Here is an 18,279-nt window from a genome sequence, read left to right on the forward strand (position 1 = left end):
TAAATATAAAAGATATTATTTACAAGAATAAAAATATTCATGCACACATATATAAAACTGAAATTTCCTAAAACATCCATAATATCTACTCCTACTGCTTTTGTAGCACTTGATTTTGCTATTCAACTGAGAGTGGGACAATGGGTATGACAGAAGAATTGATACCTTTGAGCTGCGATGGTGGAGAAGAGTACAGAATATCCCATGAACTACCAAAAGAACAAACAAGTATGTCTCAGAGAAAGTGCAACCAGAGTACTCGTTGGAGGTAAAGATGATAAAGCTTTGTTTCACATACTTTGAGCATGCTGCTTTTGTTGGTGGTGTTGTATGTGCCACCGAGTCACCGGCAACTCATAGTGACAGTATGTACAAGAGCCCTAAATGCTGCTCTATCCTGTGCCAATCTTGCTGTCTCGGACACACTCATTCCCACCACCCCAATCACAGAATCGAACCATCTCATCAAGGGTCCCTCCACTCTTCCAAAGATGATGTCCCTCTCCAAGGAACAGTCCCTCCTTGCAACATTCCCAAAGTATGTCAGGCGAAGTTTCAGAATCCTTGACTCCAAGGAGCATTCTGGCTTCACCCTCTCCAGGACAAACCTGTTTGTTCTCCTAGCAGTCCATGGTATATTCAACACTCTTCTCTAGCACCATAGTTGAAAGGCATCAATTCTCTTTCTATCATCCCTATTCACTGTCCAACTCTCTGATGCATAGCACGTAACTGTGAAGACTGTAACTTGGATCAGGCGAACCTTTGTCTCCAGCCTGACGTCACTGCTAAAACTGTTAGCTATCTCAATCTCTTCACCATCCATAGTGATGCTGCCAATTGGTCCAGTGGTGAGAATCTCTGTCTTCTTAATGTTGAACTTAAATCCATACTGAAGGCTGCAGTCCTTGACCTTCTGCAGCAAGTGCCTCAGGTCCTCCTCAGTTTCAGCAAGGAGGGTTGTGTCATCTGCATAAAACAGGCTGTTGATGACTCTCCTACCAGTCCTGATGCCACATTCCTCCTCCTCGTACAGCCTAGCGTCTCAGATGATCTGTTCTGCATACAGACTGAAAAGGTGTGGAGACAAAACACACCCCTGATGGACCCCTTCTTGATTTTGAACCACGTAGTATCCCCTTGCTCTGTTCTGAGGACTGCCTCTTGGTCCAAGTATAGGTTTCCCATTAGCACAATTAAATGTTATGGGATTCCCATTCTTCTCAGAGTCAGCCATAGCTTGTTGTGATCCACAGTCAAAAGCCTTTGCAGAGTTAATGAAGCACAGATAGACATTCTTCTAGTATTCTCTGCTCTCTGCCAAGATCCATCTTACATTAGCTATAATATCCCTAGTACCACGATCTCTTCTAAATCCAGTCTGCACATCTGGCAGTTCTCTGTTGACATATTGCTCCAAACATTTTTGGATAATTTTCAGCAGAATCTTGCTTGCATGGTTATTAATGATATTGTTTAATAATAATCCGCCCTCTGTTGGGTCACCTTTCTTTGGAATGGGAACAAATATCGATCTTTTTCAGTCAGTTGGCCAGCTGGTTGTCCTCCAGATTTCCTGGCACAACTTAGTGAGCACATCCAGGGCAGTGTCTGTTTGTTGAAATAAATCAGTTGGTATGCTGTCAACTCCTGGAGCCTTGTTTTACGCCAATTCCTTCATAGCAACTTCCTCCTTCATCACCAAAGGTTCTTGCTCATACTGTGACTCTGTGTACTCCTTCCATCTTCTTTTTATACTTCCTGGTTCATTCAACATTCTACCCAAACTATCTTTCAGTACTGCCACTCGTGGCTTGAATTTTTTTTTCAACTTCTTCAGCTTAAGAAACACTGAGCGAGTTTGGGCCTTTTGATTTTCTTACTCCAGCTCTCTGCATATTTCATTATACTATCGTGCTTTGTCGTCTTGAGCTGCCTTTTGAAATTTTCTGTTCAGCTCTTTGCTTTCTTGGTTTCTTCCTTTAGCTTTGGCTTCTCGGCGCTCTAATGCAATACTCAAAAGTCTCATCTGAAAACCATCTTGGTCTTTTCTTCTTCTTCAGCCTTTGTAATGATCTTTTGCATTTTTTAAAATTATTACAGAGACTGAAGATTTCCATTCATTCATTGTTGCACTTCATTCATTGCTCATCCTTCCCTCCCCCCAATTCGTTCTTCTCTTTGAAAAGTAAACGAAAAATTCTTTCATTGTCATCCAATACCGCCCCCTAAGTCCACCCCACTATGCAACCTTCATTCTGGACTCCTGTAATGACAACAATACCTAATCACATCTCCCCTTTAAACCGTTTTCTTCCTCATCCATTTCAATGCAATATACATTATTTATCCCATCTTTCTCAGTCTCCCCCAAAATCAAAGTCAGTCATGTTTTAAAATAATGCACTATGCAGTATTTGTGACTGAGATATTTAAAATAGTATAATGTCCTACAGGGTCACCCATTTTGAATAATACTGCATGCACTCCTTGTTTTTCAATGCAGTGTAGTATTCCATTGTGTGAATATACCACAGCTTCTCTATCCATTTGTTTGTTGATGGCACTTAGGCTGTTTCCAACTCCTTGCTATTATGAACAAAGCTGTGATAAGCCTGGGTGTGCATTTATCTGCTTGGATGTCAGTTATGGTCTCTTGGGGTATATTCCCAGTAGTGGAATTGCTGGGTCAAATGGTATCTCTATTTGCAACTTTTTGAGAAAGCGCCACACCACTTTCCACAGTGGTTGCACCACTTTACACTTTCACCAACAGTGAATATGAGTTCCAGTTTCTCCACAACCTCACCAACATTTGCTGCTTGCTGTTCTGTTAAATTTTGCTATTCTTACTGGGGTGAGATGATATAGTTGTTTTGATTTGCATCTCTCTTGGAGTTATGGATTTTGAACATTTCTTCATGTGCTTTTTGGCCACCTGAATGGCTTCTTTGGTAAAGTGTCTGTTCATATTCTGTGCCCATTTTTCAATCAGGTTGTTTACCTTTATCTTGTTGTGGTACTCAAGTATTTTATAAATTCTAGATATAAGTCCCGTATCTGACATGTCATATCAAATACTTTTCCCCAGTCGGTGCCTTCCTTTTTTACCCTGTTGGAAGTGGTGTTGGATGTACATAGGGATTTGATTCTTAGAAGGTCCCATTCATCGATTTTATCTTCTCCTGGTTGTAGATGATCTTTTGCATTCTTCATGGACAATTTTCTTGATATCCTCCCAGAGCTCATTTGGTCTACACTCATTGATGCTCAAAGCCTCCAACCTGTTCCTGAGATGGTTTTGAAATTCGAGTGGGACAGACGTAAGATCAAATTTTGGTTCCCGTGGACTTTGATTTAATTTTCCTCAACTTCAGCTTGAACTTGCATATGAGTAGTTGGTGGCCTGTCCCACAATCAGCACCCAGCCTGGTTTTCACTGCTGATATTGAGCTTCTTCAGCGAGTCTTTCCACAAATGTAACCAATTTGATTTCTATGCATACCATCAGGTGAAATCCATGTGTATAGCCTGCGTTTGTTTCTTATAAAAGGTATTTGCAATGAATAAATCAATGAATGTGCAGAACTCTATCATTCTATCTCCAGTCTCATTTCTCTCACCAAGCCCGTATTTTCCAGCTACTGATCCTTCTTCCCTGTTCCCAACTTTTGTGTTCCAGTCACCCATTATTATCAGTGCATCTTGATTGCATATTTGATCAATTTCTGACTGCAAAAGTTGGTAGAAACCTTCCATTTCCTCTTCTTTGGCTCTAGTTGTTGGTGCATGTATTTGAATGATAGTGGTATTCAGTGGACTTCCTTGTATGTGCATGGGTATTATCCTGTCGTTCATCACATTGTATTTTAGGATGGATCTAGAAATGACTTTTTAAATTATGAAACCAACCCCATTTTTTCTCACCTTTTCATCCTAGGCATAGTAAATAATATGATCATCAGATTCAAAATGTCCTATGCCAAGCCATCTCATTTTGCCGATACCTAGTATGTCAATATTTATGCGTTCCATTTCTTTCTTAACAATGTCCAATTTTTCTACATTCATACTTCTCACATTCCACGTTCCAATCATTAGTGTCTGCTTACATTAGGAAGTGGTATTATGGTGGGAGGAAGTGGTGCAGCACAGGAGGAAGCGTTGCAGTGCAGGAGGAAGTGGCACCGCACCACAGTGCTTTGAAGGGATCACTGTTGTTTTGCTAAACTATGTGGGAAATCTTAAGCTCAAGCAGAAGGGAGAAGGACAGCTGGAGCAGCTTGAGGCAGAGGAGCCAGTTCTGGAAAGGAAAAATGGCTTCCCTTTCTGGTACTTTGGGGGGATCGCTGCTGTTGGGTTCAAGGCATAAATATACAGTTCTTTCACAAAATATTGCCATACTCTTGGTCACTATGTTGTTACAAAGACCTAACATCTACTAAGGAAAGACTCGCATAATGTCAATAATGGAGTGGTCTGTCTCAGTTATCATGAAAAAACAAAATAACTCTTTTCCTAAAAAAAAAAAAAGAAAGCAGATCCAATGAATAATCCAGAGAGAGAAAACCAGAATAATTATGTTGTTGTGGAGTTATTTGAAATGTTACAGATGAGGATGTAAATGATGGAAGAAGCAATTAAGAAAGCAAATACCCCAGAGACAACAGTCCAGAAGAAATATACTGATAAGGAGCAACTTGAACAGGTATACAAGAAAATGCAAAAGATGGAAGAATTGATAGTATAGATAAAGAGTTACAAGAACATAAAAAATCCTCACAAAACTGTGAGTGTACAGCCAACACAGTACTGGAAACATAGTAATAGCAGTAACAGAAAGGATACAAATGCAATCCAGAATATTAAGACTGAAAGGGCAGAAGTGAACTGGATTCCAGCATGGAGCAGAGAGGCGGTGGTTGCGGCGGGTCGTGCGTGTAGCTTGGTTTTCCCCAGACACTCCTCCCCCTTAGGCGCGAGCCCCACCCCTCTGCCGGCCAGGCTAACCCCCTCCGAGTCAACCCCTACGGTGTGAGCCTGGGGTGGCTCTGGGCGCCCCCAGTAGACCCCCATCCAGCATGGGCAGCCAGAGCTCTAAGGCTCCCCGGGGCGACATGAACGCAGAGGAGGCTGCAGGCTCTTCCCCCGCCAAGGCCAACGGGCAGGAGAACAGTCACGTGAAAAGCAACGGAGACTTGTCCTCCAAGGGGGAAGGGGAATCGCCTCCCGTGAACAGAACAGATGAGGCAGCTGGGGCCACCGGCGATGCCATTGAGCCAGCACCGCCCACCCAGGGCGCTAAGCCCAAGGGGGAGGCCCCCACCAAGGAGACCCCCAAGAAGAAGAAATTCTCTTTCAAGAAGCCTTTCAAATTGAGCTGCCTGTCCTTCAAGAGAAATCGGAAGGAGGGTGGGGGCGATTCCTCTGCCTCCTCACCCACAGAGGAAGAGCAGGAGCAGGGGGAGATCAGTGCCTGCAGTGAGGAGGGCACTGCCCAGGAAGGGAAGGCTGTCGCCACCCCGGAGAGCCAGGAGCTCCAAGTCAAGGGGGCAGAGGCTGGTGCTGCCTCCAAGGGAGGAGACACGGAAGAAGAGCGCCCCAGGCTGCACAGCCGTCCACTCCCTCGGGGCCAGAGTGGCCCTACACCAGCCATGGAGCAGAATGAGTAGCTGGGTAGGGGCAGGTGGGTGATCTCGAATGAAGCTGCAAAAACTGTGCCGTCCTTGTGAGGTCACTGCCTGGACCTGGTGCCCTGGCTGCTTTCCTGTGCCCAGAAAGGAAGGGGCTATTGCCCCTTTCCAGCCATGTCCCCTCTCCCTCCTGTGGATTTTCCCATCATTCCTCTGGTCATCCTCTTGAGGCCAGTTGAAGATGGTCCCTTACAGTTTCCCAAGTTAGGTTAGTGATGTGAAATGCTCCTGCCCCGACTTCTTTCACTTTCCTCACCCCCGCTGAAAGCAATTGCTGGTTTTCGTCCCCAATTCTTTTCCAAGTAGGTTTTGTTTACCCTGCTCCCCAAATCCCTGAGCCAGAAGTGGGGTACCTACTTCTACACCCTGAGTATCCAGCCTTCCCCTGTTGAGTTTTTAATCTCTTGTGCTGTGCCTAGTGGCCCCTGGGTTGAGAAAAACACTGTCTCTGTCCAGGTTTTTATAAATGTCTTACTCAAGTTCAAACCTCCAGTTTGTGAATCAACTGTGTCTCTTTTTTTGACTTGGTAAGCAAGTATTAGGCTTTGGGGGTGGGGGAGGGAGGCCTGTAATGTGAAACAAGTTTTTGTCTTCCCCTCTTCTTGTTGTAAATAACTTTTAATGGCCAAACCCCAGATTTGTATTTTTTTTTCCTAACTGCTAAAACCATTCTCTTTCATCTGGTTTTACTGTAACATTTGGAAAAGGAATAAATGTTGTCCCTTTAAAAAAAATAACTGAAGAGATGGAGAGTCAGTGAGTTGGAAGACCAGAGCTTCAAAGAAAACATATTAGAAGAAAAATCAGAGATGAGATGTAAAGAAAATGAAAACATTAGAATTAGCTAAAGGAATAACATATGTATGGTTGGAATTCCAGAATATGAGAGGTATAGGGGAATCGCTGAGAAAATTGTGGAAGAGATATTGAAGAAAACTTTCCAGCTATTATAGAGAATAAGGAAATCCACATTCATGAAGCTCAGTGAACACCAAATAGGTCTACCCAAAAAGGAAAACATCAAGACATATCATAGTCAAATTTTCCAAAATAAAAGATAGAATATTGAAAGCAGCACGTGAGAAAAACAAGAGTCGCCTACAAATGGGAAACAATTAGATTAAGTTCTGATTTCTCAGCAAAAAGCATGAAGCTAGAAGGCAATGGGATGGCACATACAGAAAGTTGAAAGAAAACAATTGCCAGCCAAGGATCCTAAACCCAGCAAAGCTCTGCATCAAATATGAAGGAGAAATTAGAACCTTTCCAGAAAAGAACTTAAAGAATTTATGAAAACAAGACCAAAACTACAAGAAATTTTAAGTGAAGTCCTTCATACGGAGACACCAAAGGAAAATGCATGGAATATAGTAACCAGAAACAACAATAAAGAAACATAGCAAAATAGCAAAATAAAACCAGGCCTATTAATAATAACAACACAATGCAAATGGACTAAATGTATCAATTAAGAGAAAAAGAGTAGCAAAATGGATAAAAAAGCAAAACAAAACAATATAATATGTTGCCTGTAGGAAAACAAGTGTTAAACCAAATGCTTAAGCAGGAATTGAAGGAGGCACAAATAAAAGCTGGAATTCCTCATGTCAGATCACAAGAATTAGACAGTATTTCTCTTGACAGAGGTCACAAGAGTTAGGCACCAAGGCAGACCTGAAGGCGCCTCCGCCACTCTCAGACTGTGTTTGTAAAACCATCATTCCTGAGATAAGCAAAAAGTTGTCAGCAGAGAAAAACATAACCTTATTAGTAAAGAATTTTCTCTGTGATTTACTTCCTGGCAATTCTCAATAAAGGGTTAGAGAGACTCTGGGCTTAGGGCTGCAGCCTTTGAGCTGTTCGCCCCCTGCCTTCACTCTCTTCTCCTCCTCATTCTCAGTGTCCCTGTCTCTTCCTTTGTCCAACTCAACAATAGCTGCCTACAAGAGACACATCTTAAAAAAAGAAGAGAAAGACAGACTCAAAAATAAAAGGCTGGAAAAAAAAATATACCAAGCAAATGGCAACTCAAAAAAGCAGAAGTGGCAACACTAATATCTGAGAAAATAAATTTCAGAATGAAAACCACCATTAAAGATAATAGAGGGTATTACATACTGATTAAAGGCACAATAGATCAAGAATATATAACCTTGGTCAAGATTTATGCACCAAATGAAAGACGTGCAAAACACATAAAATAACAGTTAAAAAAATAGCACCACAATAGTGGTAGGAGATTTCAACACACCACTATCACCAAAGGATAGGTCAACCCAAAAGAAACTCAACAAAGATGCAGAGGATCTAAACTACACAATCAGCAAACTAGACCTTGTGGATGTAGTCAGGGTACTGCAGCTAAATAAAACTCAATTCACTTTCTTCTCAAGTACACATGTATATTTTCCAGAATCAATCACATATTAAGACACAAAGGAAGACTCAATTAATTTACACTGAAATAAGAGTATCTTCTCAGATTACAATGCTATAAAACTAGAAATTAACCACAGGAGGGTAAAGTTTACAAACTCATCTATGTGGAAGCTAAGCAACTCTCTGCTAGGACATGACTGAGTTATTAAAAAAAAAAAAGTTCCTTGAAACAAATGAAAATACAACATACCAAAACCCCTGGGATGTAGCTAAGGCAGTCCTCAGGGGGCAGTACATAGCAATAGGCAGATACATTAAAAAAGGAAGAAAAAAGAAAAATCAATGATCTAACTCCAACACCTTCATCAAATAGAAAAAGAACAACAATCTAATCCCACAGCCTCTAGAAGAAAAGAAATTAAAAAACAAGAACTGATATCAATGAGATAGAAAACAGAAAAACAAATCAAACCATCAATAAGACCAGAAGCTGTTTTTTTAAGAGTCAATAAAATTGACAAACCACTGGCAAACTTAACAGAAGGGGAAAAGAGAAGACACAGATAACACGGTCAAGAAATGACAGCGGTGACATAAAACAGAAATAGAGGAAATGAAATTGATAATATCAGAAAACTCTGAAAACCCATTCTCTAATAAATTAAAAACCCTAAAAGAAATGGAGAAATTCCGTGAAACTCGTACCCTACACAGACTGACAAGGATAGATATAGATTTGAACAGACTCATCACAAAAGAAAAAACTGAAAAGGTCATAAAAAGACTTCCCCAATGAAGGAGTTTTTCTTTTGTTTTCAAGGAGAGGAGCGAACTGGGGGTGGGGGTGGGGTGGGTGGGGAGAAAAGTGCAACAATGAATGAATGAATGGAATTCCAAAATCTCTGTAGGTGTTCATAGAAATAAAAAAAAGACTTCCCCATAAGAAAAGTTCTGGACCAGATGGCTTCATAGCTGAACTCTACCAAATGTTCAGAGACGATCTATCACCAGTTCTAATTAAACTATATTAAAAAACTGAAAAAGAAGGAACACTCCAGAATCATTCTATGAATCAAGTATAACCCTAATACCAAAACTACCAAGAAAGAAAACTACAGACCATTATCTCTAATGAATATAGATGTAAAAATCCTTAACAAAGGATTTTATTAAAAGAAGCAGAGGTATTTGGAATTAATAAACCATTGTAAATATAAAACTCAGTAACTCTATATCCAGCCTCATTTCTATCATGTGGGACCTGCACCTGGACCAGGAGGTTATTGTGCGAACAAAGCAGGGGAACTCTATATAGTTTACAATTGAGAAGGTAGTGTCAGGGTTGTACTCCCTCTCTCCATACCTATTCAATCTGTATACTGGGCAAATTATCTGAGAAGCTGGGCTCTATGAAGAGGAATGTGGCATCAGGACTGGAGGAAGATTCATCAATAACCTGTGTTATGCAGATGACACAACCTTGCTTACTACAAGTAAGGACTTGAAAAACTACTTGCACCAAGGAATGAAGTCTTTGATTTGAACTGCATCACAATGTCAAGAAAACAAACATTCTTACCACTGGACCAGTAAGAAACATCATGATGGATGGAGTGGAGACTGAAATTGTCAACAGCTTCTTCATCTTGCTTGAATTCACAATTAACACCCATGGGACCAGCAGTCAAGAAACAAGGAGACTAGGAAAATATGCAGGTAGGAACCTCTCCAAATTATTGAGTAATAATGTCAATTTGAGGACTAAGGTGTGTCTGATTCAGGCGAAAGTCTTTCCAATCGCTTGCTATGCATCTGAGAGCTGGACAATGAATAAGGATGACAGAGAAAGAATTGACATCTTTGAGCCATGGTGCTGGAGAGGAGCAATTGACACATTTGAAGTGTGGTGTTGGAGAAGTGCACTGAACATCCCATGGATGGTCAAGAGAACAAACAGGTATGTCTAGGACAGCGTGCAGCAGGAATGCTCTTTGGAGGCAAGAAATGATGAGGCTTCACCTGACATACTTTGGGCATGTTGCTAGGAGGGGCTAGTCATTGGAAAGGGACATGATGCTGGTAAGGATGGAAGGCTGGGGAAGGAAAGGAAGGCCATCAGCGAGGTGGACTGACACAGTTACTGTTGCAATGGGCTTTTGTGTGTCAGGAAGTGTGAGGATGGCACAGGAGAGAACAGGGTCATTACAAGTCATACTTAACTTGATGTCACCTAACAACAACAACAACAAGTGACCACATTTAGGGAGGAGTCTCACTACAAGCTCCCCAGTGAATTGAACTCTTATTTGGGGTCATCTGTGACAAAACACAATTTCAAAAGGAATTAACATTTCAGACACAAGTGAGATGTAGAATCAATCTACTGTGTTTATCTGAAGAAAGGGCACATCAAGTTCACATTCTACCCACATGACAAAGAGCACAAATGAGTGCACTAGTCCTCTGTATCTGCTTCTGCTCATTATTAGACAGTCTCTGAAATCCTACTTATAAAGGGCTGAGCTGATGTTATTCCTGTGAACAGTAATTACAGCTGCTCTGTCAGAAGACATGAAGCATGAAGCTCACTCCAAGATCCTAATCTAAATTCCAAGTTCAAAAACAACTGTAGATTCTCCCTTCTCAATCCATGAAAATAGAGATACAACAGATGAAATCCTACAGATGATTCCAAAAGCTCAGTATTTGCCACCACACAGACACAGACAAGGGCTAAGAGCATCTGGCTAAGAAGAAGACTTCTTCCTCAAATGGGATCTGATGTCTGTTAAAACTTTAGCTCCTGCTGTAATATTTCCCAAAGCAAGAAGATTTGTAAGATTTATCTATTATATGGACCCCTCTAATGTCTAATAAAGTTGGACTTAGGAAATTCTTTTTACAGATGGGACACATACAGCATTTCTCTCCTGTGTGGACCCAATGATGTCTAAAAAAAGATTGAGCAGTCAATGAAACTTTTCTCAGAGAGTACATTTGTAGGGTTTCTCTCCTGTGTGTACCTGCTGGTGTTTATTAAAATCATACCTCTGAATAAAGCTCTTTTCACAAACAGAACATTTATAGGGTTTTTCTCCTGTGTGAACCCACTGGTGTCTATTAAAGTGGGTTGTCTGAGTGAAACGCTTTTCACAGAGAGGACACATATAGGGCTTCTCTCCTGTGTGAACTCGCTGGTGTCTACTGAAGGCGGACCTGCTGCGGAAACTCTTTTCACAGAGAGGACATTTATAGGGCTTTTCTCCTGTGTGGACCCGCTCGTGCATATTTAAGGAGAACCTGTTGACGAAACTCTTTTCAACACAGGACATTTATAGGGTTTCTCTCCTGTGTGGAGCTGCTGGTGTCTATTTAAGGAGGACCTCTTGCTGAACCTCTTTTCACAGAGAGGACCATTTATATGGTTTTTCTGCCACGTGCATTTTCTCATGGTGGCACAACCCAGAAAAGTCACTGAAGCCTTTCCCACAGTGATCACACATGTAAGGCTTCTCTCCTATGTGGATTCTCTGATGTTTCACAAAGTCTGAACTTCGCAGAAAGGCTTTCTTACAGGTGGGGCACTGAAAATATGTCTTTCCACTATGAGTTCTCTGATGAAATATAAGGTCAGACTTTCTATAGAAGGTTTTCCCACACTCTGTGCAGGTGAGGAGTTTTTGAGTCATCAGAGGACTGGGCTGGTCTTTCCGGGGGGCCTCTTGATTCTCCTTGAGCAACAGCTCAGACAGGTCTCTTGGGTGAGAATCAGGTAAATGTTGATTGAACTGTTTAGTAGAAATATTTTCTTGAGTAGAGAGTTGCTCCTTTTTTTCCTCACCTTGGAGGTGTCCCTGTACCTTAGGGAGATCATCTCCTTCTCCAAAACATCTTCGTTCATCCTCATCAAAGAAGCCACTGAAAAAAACTCTGAGGAGGGGCCTCTCTTGAGATGAGAGTAGAGGCATCTGGAGGCTCCTGGTCCCAAAAGATTTCCAAGTTTAAGTTATCTTGGCCATTCTCCTTTCTGTCTCTTAAAATAGAGGGAAGAAGATTGAAAATATTGTAGTAAATTTTAAACCATGTTTTCTCCTTCATATGTCAAGCTGTTGTTGTTGACTGTCACTGAGTCAAGCACAACTCATAGTGACTCTATGAACAAAAGGCCTGAAGCCTTTCTATAACCACTGTCATTTATCAGAGTTCATAACATTTCCAGAGGTATGTTGTTTAGGAAGTGGATGTCACTCCTGCTTCCAAATCTCTCTTAAACTGGGAGCTCCACCAAACACTTTCCACCATGGGTAACCGTTAGGGCATTTGACACACCAATGTCACAAGGTTCAGCATCACAGCAACCCTAGGTTACCTCAGTACAGCATACTGACAGAAGAGTGCTATACCACTTGGAAGAATATTCCTCTAAAATATAACAACAACCAACTTTTAAATACAAAGGCCCTCCCCAAGGTTTTAGTTGACTCTAAATAAGAGGCTTAAATAAAAAACAAATAATTTTGTTTGTATATTTTTGTTGTTACGTGCCACTGAGTTGCCTGTCATGTATAGTAACCCTATGTACAGCAGCTCTGAACCCTTCCCTGTCCTAAGCCAACCCCACTAATTCCAACAACCAGCCTCCATTGCCCAGATACTGTTATCAATCCTCCTCATCTGGGGTATTCCACTCCTGCACTACCCTTCTGAGCATGATGGTCTTCTCTAGTCTCTCCTGGCCATGTGCCCAAAGTATGTGAGGAGTTTCAAAATACTAGCCTCCAAGGAGACATTTGGTTTTCCCCTCTCCAAGACAATCAATTTATTTTCTTGGCAGTCCATGGTAGGTTCAAGATTCTTCTCTAGCTCCACAACTCAAAGGAATCTATTCTTCTTCTGTCATCCTTAGTCATTGTCTAGCTCTCTGAAGCATAACAAGTAATTGAGAAGATGTTGGGCTGGATTAGGTGCACCTTTGCCTCTAGACTGACATCACTGCTTTTCAGCACTCTGAAGAAGTCCCCGACAGCAGATTTTCCCAATAAAATTTGTCTTCTGATTTCCTGACTGGTGGTGTTAAAAGAGTGTTGATTGTGTAATTGCTAATAATCTCAATCCCTTCTCCATCTATCACAGTGCTGCCAATTGTTCCAGTGGTGAAAATCTTTTGTCTTTTTTATGTTGAGCTTCAATCCATATTGAAGACTACAGTTCTTGACCTTCTGCACCAAGTGCTTCAGGTTTTCTTCAGTTTCAGCAAGCAAGGTTGTTTCATCTGCATATCGTAGGCTGTTGATGAGTCTTTCTCCAATTTTGATACCATAACTCCTTCTCATAAAACCCTGCTTCCCGAGTGATCTGTTATGCAGAGAGACTGAAAAGGTAAGGGGACAAGATGCCTCCCTGAAGCACTCCTTTCCTGATTTTGAACCATGCAGTGTTTCCTTCTGAGGACTGCTTCTTGGTCCTAATATAGGTTTTGCATAAGCACAATCAAGTGTTCTGGGATTCTAATTTTCTTCAAGGTTAGCCACAATCTGTTGTGATCCACACAATCAAATGCCTTTGAGTAGTCAATGAAACACAGAGCGACATTCTTCTGGTACTCTCCGCTTTCTGCCAAGATCCACCTGACATTGGCAATGATGTCTCTAGTGCCATGACCTTTTCTAAACCCAGTTTGTATTTCTGGTAGTTCTCTATAAATGTACTGTTCCATTCGTTACTGGATAATCTTCAGGAGCATAATGAAACACAGATTCTTTTTATCAAGAGGACATTAATGAGCAAGGTGGTAAAAACTATCATCCATACTAAACTCCAGGCACTAAATTCATATGCCTGCATTCCAGTTTAAGGTTTTCATCCTTGAGAGAAGAAAATTTCTGAGAAATTGGCCCCTACACAATTAAATAGCATAGATGTATTATGAGGCAGAGGAGAAAAACTGTATTATTAAGTATACTGATTTTGTCCTTATTAAGTGATTGGTCTTAATGGTTTTATATATTACAGATAAATACAATTAAACAATTTTGGAAGAGGCACAAAAATACGCAGAAGAAAAACAAAATCACCATCACATCCTCAAGAAAAACTATTAATAACATTTCTTTTTTTCATAAGTCCACATATGTTCTTTTCTCCCACATATGGAAAATACACTGAAAATCCAGTTCTTTGTCAAGCTAGCTCGAATCAACAGAAAGTAAATATATCATTCCTAAGTTCTACAGAGTCTCCCAATCACATATAATCAAACAACTAATCAAATTCCCTAATTTTTTACTTTACCAAAGGGAAGCTGAATTATTGTGAAGATGCTGTATAAAAGTGAATACTTTGGGCTGTGGTTTAATCCAGTATCCATATATATTATTAACTCCTAGGAAACATTAAATATATTTCTTACCTAACTCTGGTTTTGGTTAGTATCTCTACACAGTGACGTATACTTTTGCTTTTGTTCTTTTTTAAAAATTATTGTTATATTAGTTTACTTACAACATTCAAATACATTGTTTTCCAGACCATATTTTTCTAATTTCCCTCATATCCTCACCCATCAAATTGTACAATCCCATAATTAATCCCCTTCTCCCCCTGCACATCCTCATCTGCACCCCCCCCCCCCGCTTGGATCCTCATACTTATTCTGCAATACTGGTTTTAAGCAATACTTGTCCATACAGGACTGAGTTAGTTCACTCAGCATAATGTTCTCCAGTCCCTTCCAAATTAGGCAATAATTTACAAAGTCATTGTTCCTGCGTGCTGCATAGTTTTCCATTCTGTGAATGTACCATAATTTCTCAATCCATTACTTTGGGTTTGGACATATGAGCTGTTTCTATGGTGAATAAAGTTGCTATGAACATTAGTGTACAAGTCTCTGATTGTACCGTAGTTCTCATGTTCTCAGGGTATATCCCAAGCAGTGGAACAGCTGGGTCATAAGGAATTTCTAGGTTCAGCTTTTTTGAGGAAGAATCAAACTGCCTTCCAGATTGCTTGTACCGTTTTACAATCTCACCAACAATGTATAAGAGTTCCTATCTCACCATATCTTCTCCAACATTTATTATTTGCTGCCCTGTTAAACCTTGCCACTGTTACTGGAGTGAGATGGTAATCTCATTGTGGTTCGGTTTGCATCTCTTATTACCAGTGATTTTGAGCATGTCTTCATGTGTCTGTTTGCCATTCAAATATCTTCTGTGAAAATTCTTTCCATGTCTTTTGATGATTTTGTAATTGTGTTATCAGTCTTTTTCTTTAGGAGGCCCAGGAATATTCTGTAAATTTAAGGACTGCAGACTTCAATGAGGATAGAAGCTCAATATCAAGAAGACAATGATTCTCACCACTAGGCTGACTGGCAGCATCATGCTAAATGGGGAAGAGACTAAGACTGTTAACAGCTTTAATTTGCTTGGTCCTACTATCAACACTGTTGGCACCAGCAGCCAGCCAAGAAATTAAAAGACTAATTGAACTGGGAAAGTCTGCTGTCAGATACCTCTCCAAAGTATTGAAGAACAACGATGTCAGTCTGGAGACTAAGGTGTGCCTGATACAGGTCATGGTCCTTGCAATCACTTGCTATGCATCAGAGTTGGACAATGACTAGGAATGATAGAAGGAGAAGTAATGCTTTTGAGCTGAGGTGTTAGAGAAGAGTACTGAATATACCATGGACTGCTAAGAGAATAAACAGGTTCCTCCTAGAAAGGGTGAAACCAAGCTGCTCCACAGAAGCAAGGATCCTGAAGCTTTGTTTGACATATTCTGGACATGTTGCAAGAAGGGACCAATACTTGGAGAGGGACATCATGCTTCAGAGGATGGAGCAAGAGTGCAGAAGAGTTAAGACCCTCGATGAGATGGATTGATTCAGTGACTGGGGTAATAGGAGCAGGTGTGTCGAAGACAGTGAGACTGGCACCATATAGAACAGAGTTTAGGGCTGTTGTACATAGGGTAGCTATGAGTCCCAGGCAACTCGATGGCACATAACAACAGTAGGTTTTGAAGTCAGGGAGTGCTATGTCTCCCACCTCATTTTTGTTTCTCAGAAGTGTTTTGCCTATTCGAGGTCTGTTGCCTCTCCAAATAAATTTGACAATTTCCCCTTCAATCTCTTTGAAAAATGAATTTACTATCTGTATCGGGATTGCACTGAACATGTAGATTGCTTTTGGTGGGACTGTAATTTTCGACATTGAATCTTCCTATCCATGAAGAGGACAGTTTTTAGGTCTCTTATTGTGTCTTGCAGAAGCTCTGTCGTTTTCTTTGCATAGATCTTTTGTATCTCTAGTTAGGTTCACTCCCAAATATCTCAATTTGTGGTTGACTATTTTAAATGGTATTGCTTTCTTGATTTCCTTCTCTGAGTTCTCTTTGTTACTGTAGAGGAATTCTACTGATTTTTGGATACTGATCTTGTATCCTATCACTCTACTAAATTGGCCTACCAACTCTTTTAACAGTTTTTTCATTGAATCTTTGGGGTTTTCAGTGTATATTATCATATCATCTGCATGTAGTGACAGTTGTAACCATCTCTTTGCAGATCAGGATGCCTTTTATTTCCTTTTCTTGTTGTATTACCCTAGCAAGCACTTCCAATACAATACTGAATAGAAGTGGTGACAGTGGGCATCCTTGTCTGATCCCTGTTCACAAGGACTACGCTTTTAATCTTTCTCCATTAAGAATCATGTTTGCTTTTGGTTTTACATATACACTTTTCACTATGTTGAGGAAATTCCCTTCTATTCCAATTTTGCTGAGTGTCTTAATCAGGAAGGGTGCTGTATTTTGTCAAATGCCTTTTCTGCATCAATTGCTAAGATCATATGATTCTTGTTACTTATTTTGTTGATACAGTGAATTATGTTGTTTTTCTTATGCTGAACCATCTTGCATACCTATTATAAATTCCACTTGGTCTTGGTAAATTTTTTTTTAGTGTGCTTTTAGATTCTGTTGACTAGGATTTTGTTAAGGATTTTTACATCTATATTCATGAGAGATACTGGTCTGTAGTTTTGTTTCTTGGTTATATTTTTGACTGGCTTTCATATTAGGGTTATGCTTGCTTCAGAGAATGACTCTGGAAGTGTTCTTTTTCATTTTTTTAAAAAATAATATAACTAGAACTCGTGCTAAATCCTCTCTAAATGTTTGATAAGAGTTCAGCTGTGAAGCCATCTGGTCCAGGACTTTTCTTGTGGAGAATTCTTTTTATGGCCTTTTCAATTTCTTCTTCTGTGATGGGTCTGTTCAAGTGTTCTGCATCTGTCCTTGTCAATCTGGGTTTTAAGGAATTTGTCCATTTCTTCCAGGTTTTCGAATTTATCAGATTATGTAGCTTTTCACAGTATTCTGATGTTATAGATTTCATTTCCTCTGGTTCTGTTGTGATGTCCCTCTGTCATTTCTTAATCAAGTTTTCTGTGTCTTCTCGTTTATCTCTTTTGTTCAATTTGCCAATAGTTTGTCAATTTTATTGTTCCTTGCGAAAAACCAGCTCCTGGTCTTATTCATGGTTTCAATTGTTTTTCTGTTTCCTATCTCATTGGTTTTAGCTCTTGTCCTTATAATTTCTTTTCTCTAGAGGTTGTAGGATTAGATTGTTGTTATTTTTCTATTTGTCCAGTGTTGAGGTAAGACTGTTGGTTCCTCTTCTTTCTTCCTTTTAGTGATGTACACTTTAAATTTCTGTGTTGGCAGTAGAACGCCTTATTAGACTTTTGCCTGTTTTGTTACACCTGGAGACTTAAGAAGCTATTTACCTTTTTTCTTCCACATATCAGCGTCTTTCAAGGCAAACATTAAGGAGCAGGCCTTAACTTCCAAATTCAAACATTTCTTTTAAATGGCAAAGGTGTTTTCTTTTGGCCTTAAAAGAGTATTTATAAATATCCTATTGTAATGATTGAATAATGATCCCCCATGGAAATGTGCTACATTTAATTGAGTATGAATTCTTTAATTGTAGAAAATGGGTATCTTCCACCCAAAGGTAATAAAGGAGGTCAGAACTGCTTCCACTGTGGAAAGCTGGGCCACTTCAGTAGACAGTGTCACAGATGAGAGCCACAGATAGGCAAGGGAGTAGAGAGGAAGTTCCCACTCGCTTTAAGTGTGGATCTGAAGGACACTTGGCCAAGGGTGGCCCAAATAAGGACCTCGTGGCTGACAG

General features: G+C 40.3%; 1 protein-coding gene and 1 pseudogene across 1 annotated transcript in view; one reads left to right on the forward strand and one right to left on the reverse strand.

The window, feature by feature from the left end:
* The first annotated feature begins 5,081 nt into the window (after positions 1-5,081).
* On the forward strand, positions 5,082-5,672 carry LOC102864155 (annotated as a pseudogene).
* Positions 5,673-10,384: 4,712 nt separating this feature from the next.
* LOC102849586 (zinc finger protein 18-like) overlaps positions 10,385-18,279 on the reverse strand; it is a 25,782-nt gene continuing 17,887 nt past the window's right edge. The window contains exons 6-9 of the mRNA XM_006900514.1: positions 12,015-12,105; positions 11,510-11,860; positions 11,121-11,350; positions 10,385-10,388 (exon numbers count right to left, since the gene is read on the reverse strand). Of these exons, the coding sequence (XP_006900576.1) occupies positions 10,385-10,388; positions 11,121-11,350; positions 11,510-11,860; positions 12,015-12,105 (676 nt within the window). The remainder of the gene's footprint in view (positions 10,389-11,120; positions 11,351-11,509; positions 11,861-12,014; positions 12,106-18,279) is intronic.

Source organism: Elephantulus edwardii, unplaced genomic scaffold, assembly GCF_000299155.1.
Source record: "Elephantulus edwardii isolate Elephantulus edwardi_28Jun2011 unplaced genomic scaffold, EleEdw1.0 scaffold00286, whole genome shotgun sequence".
NCBI lineage: Eukaryota > Metazoa > Chordata > Mammalia > Macroscelidea > Macroscelididae > Elephantulus > Elephantulus edwardii.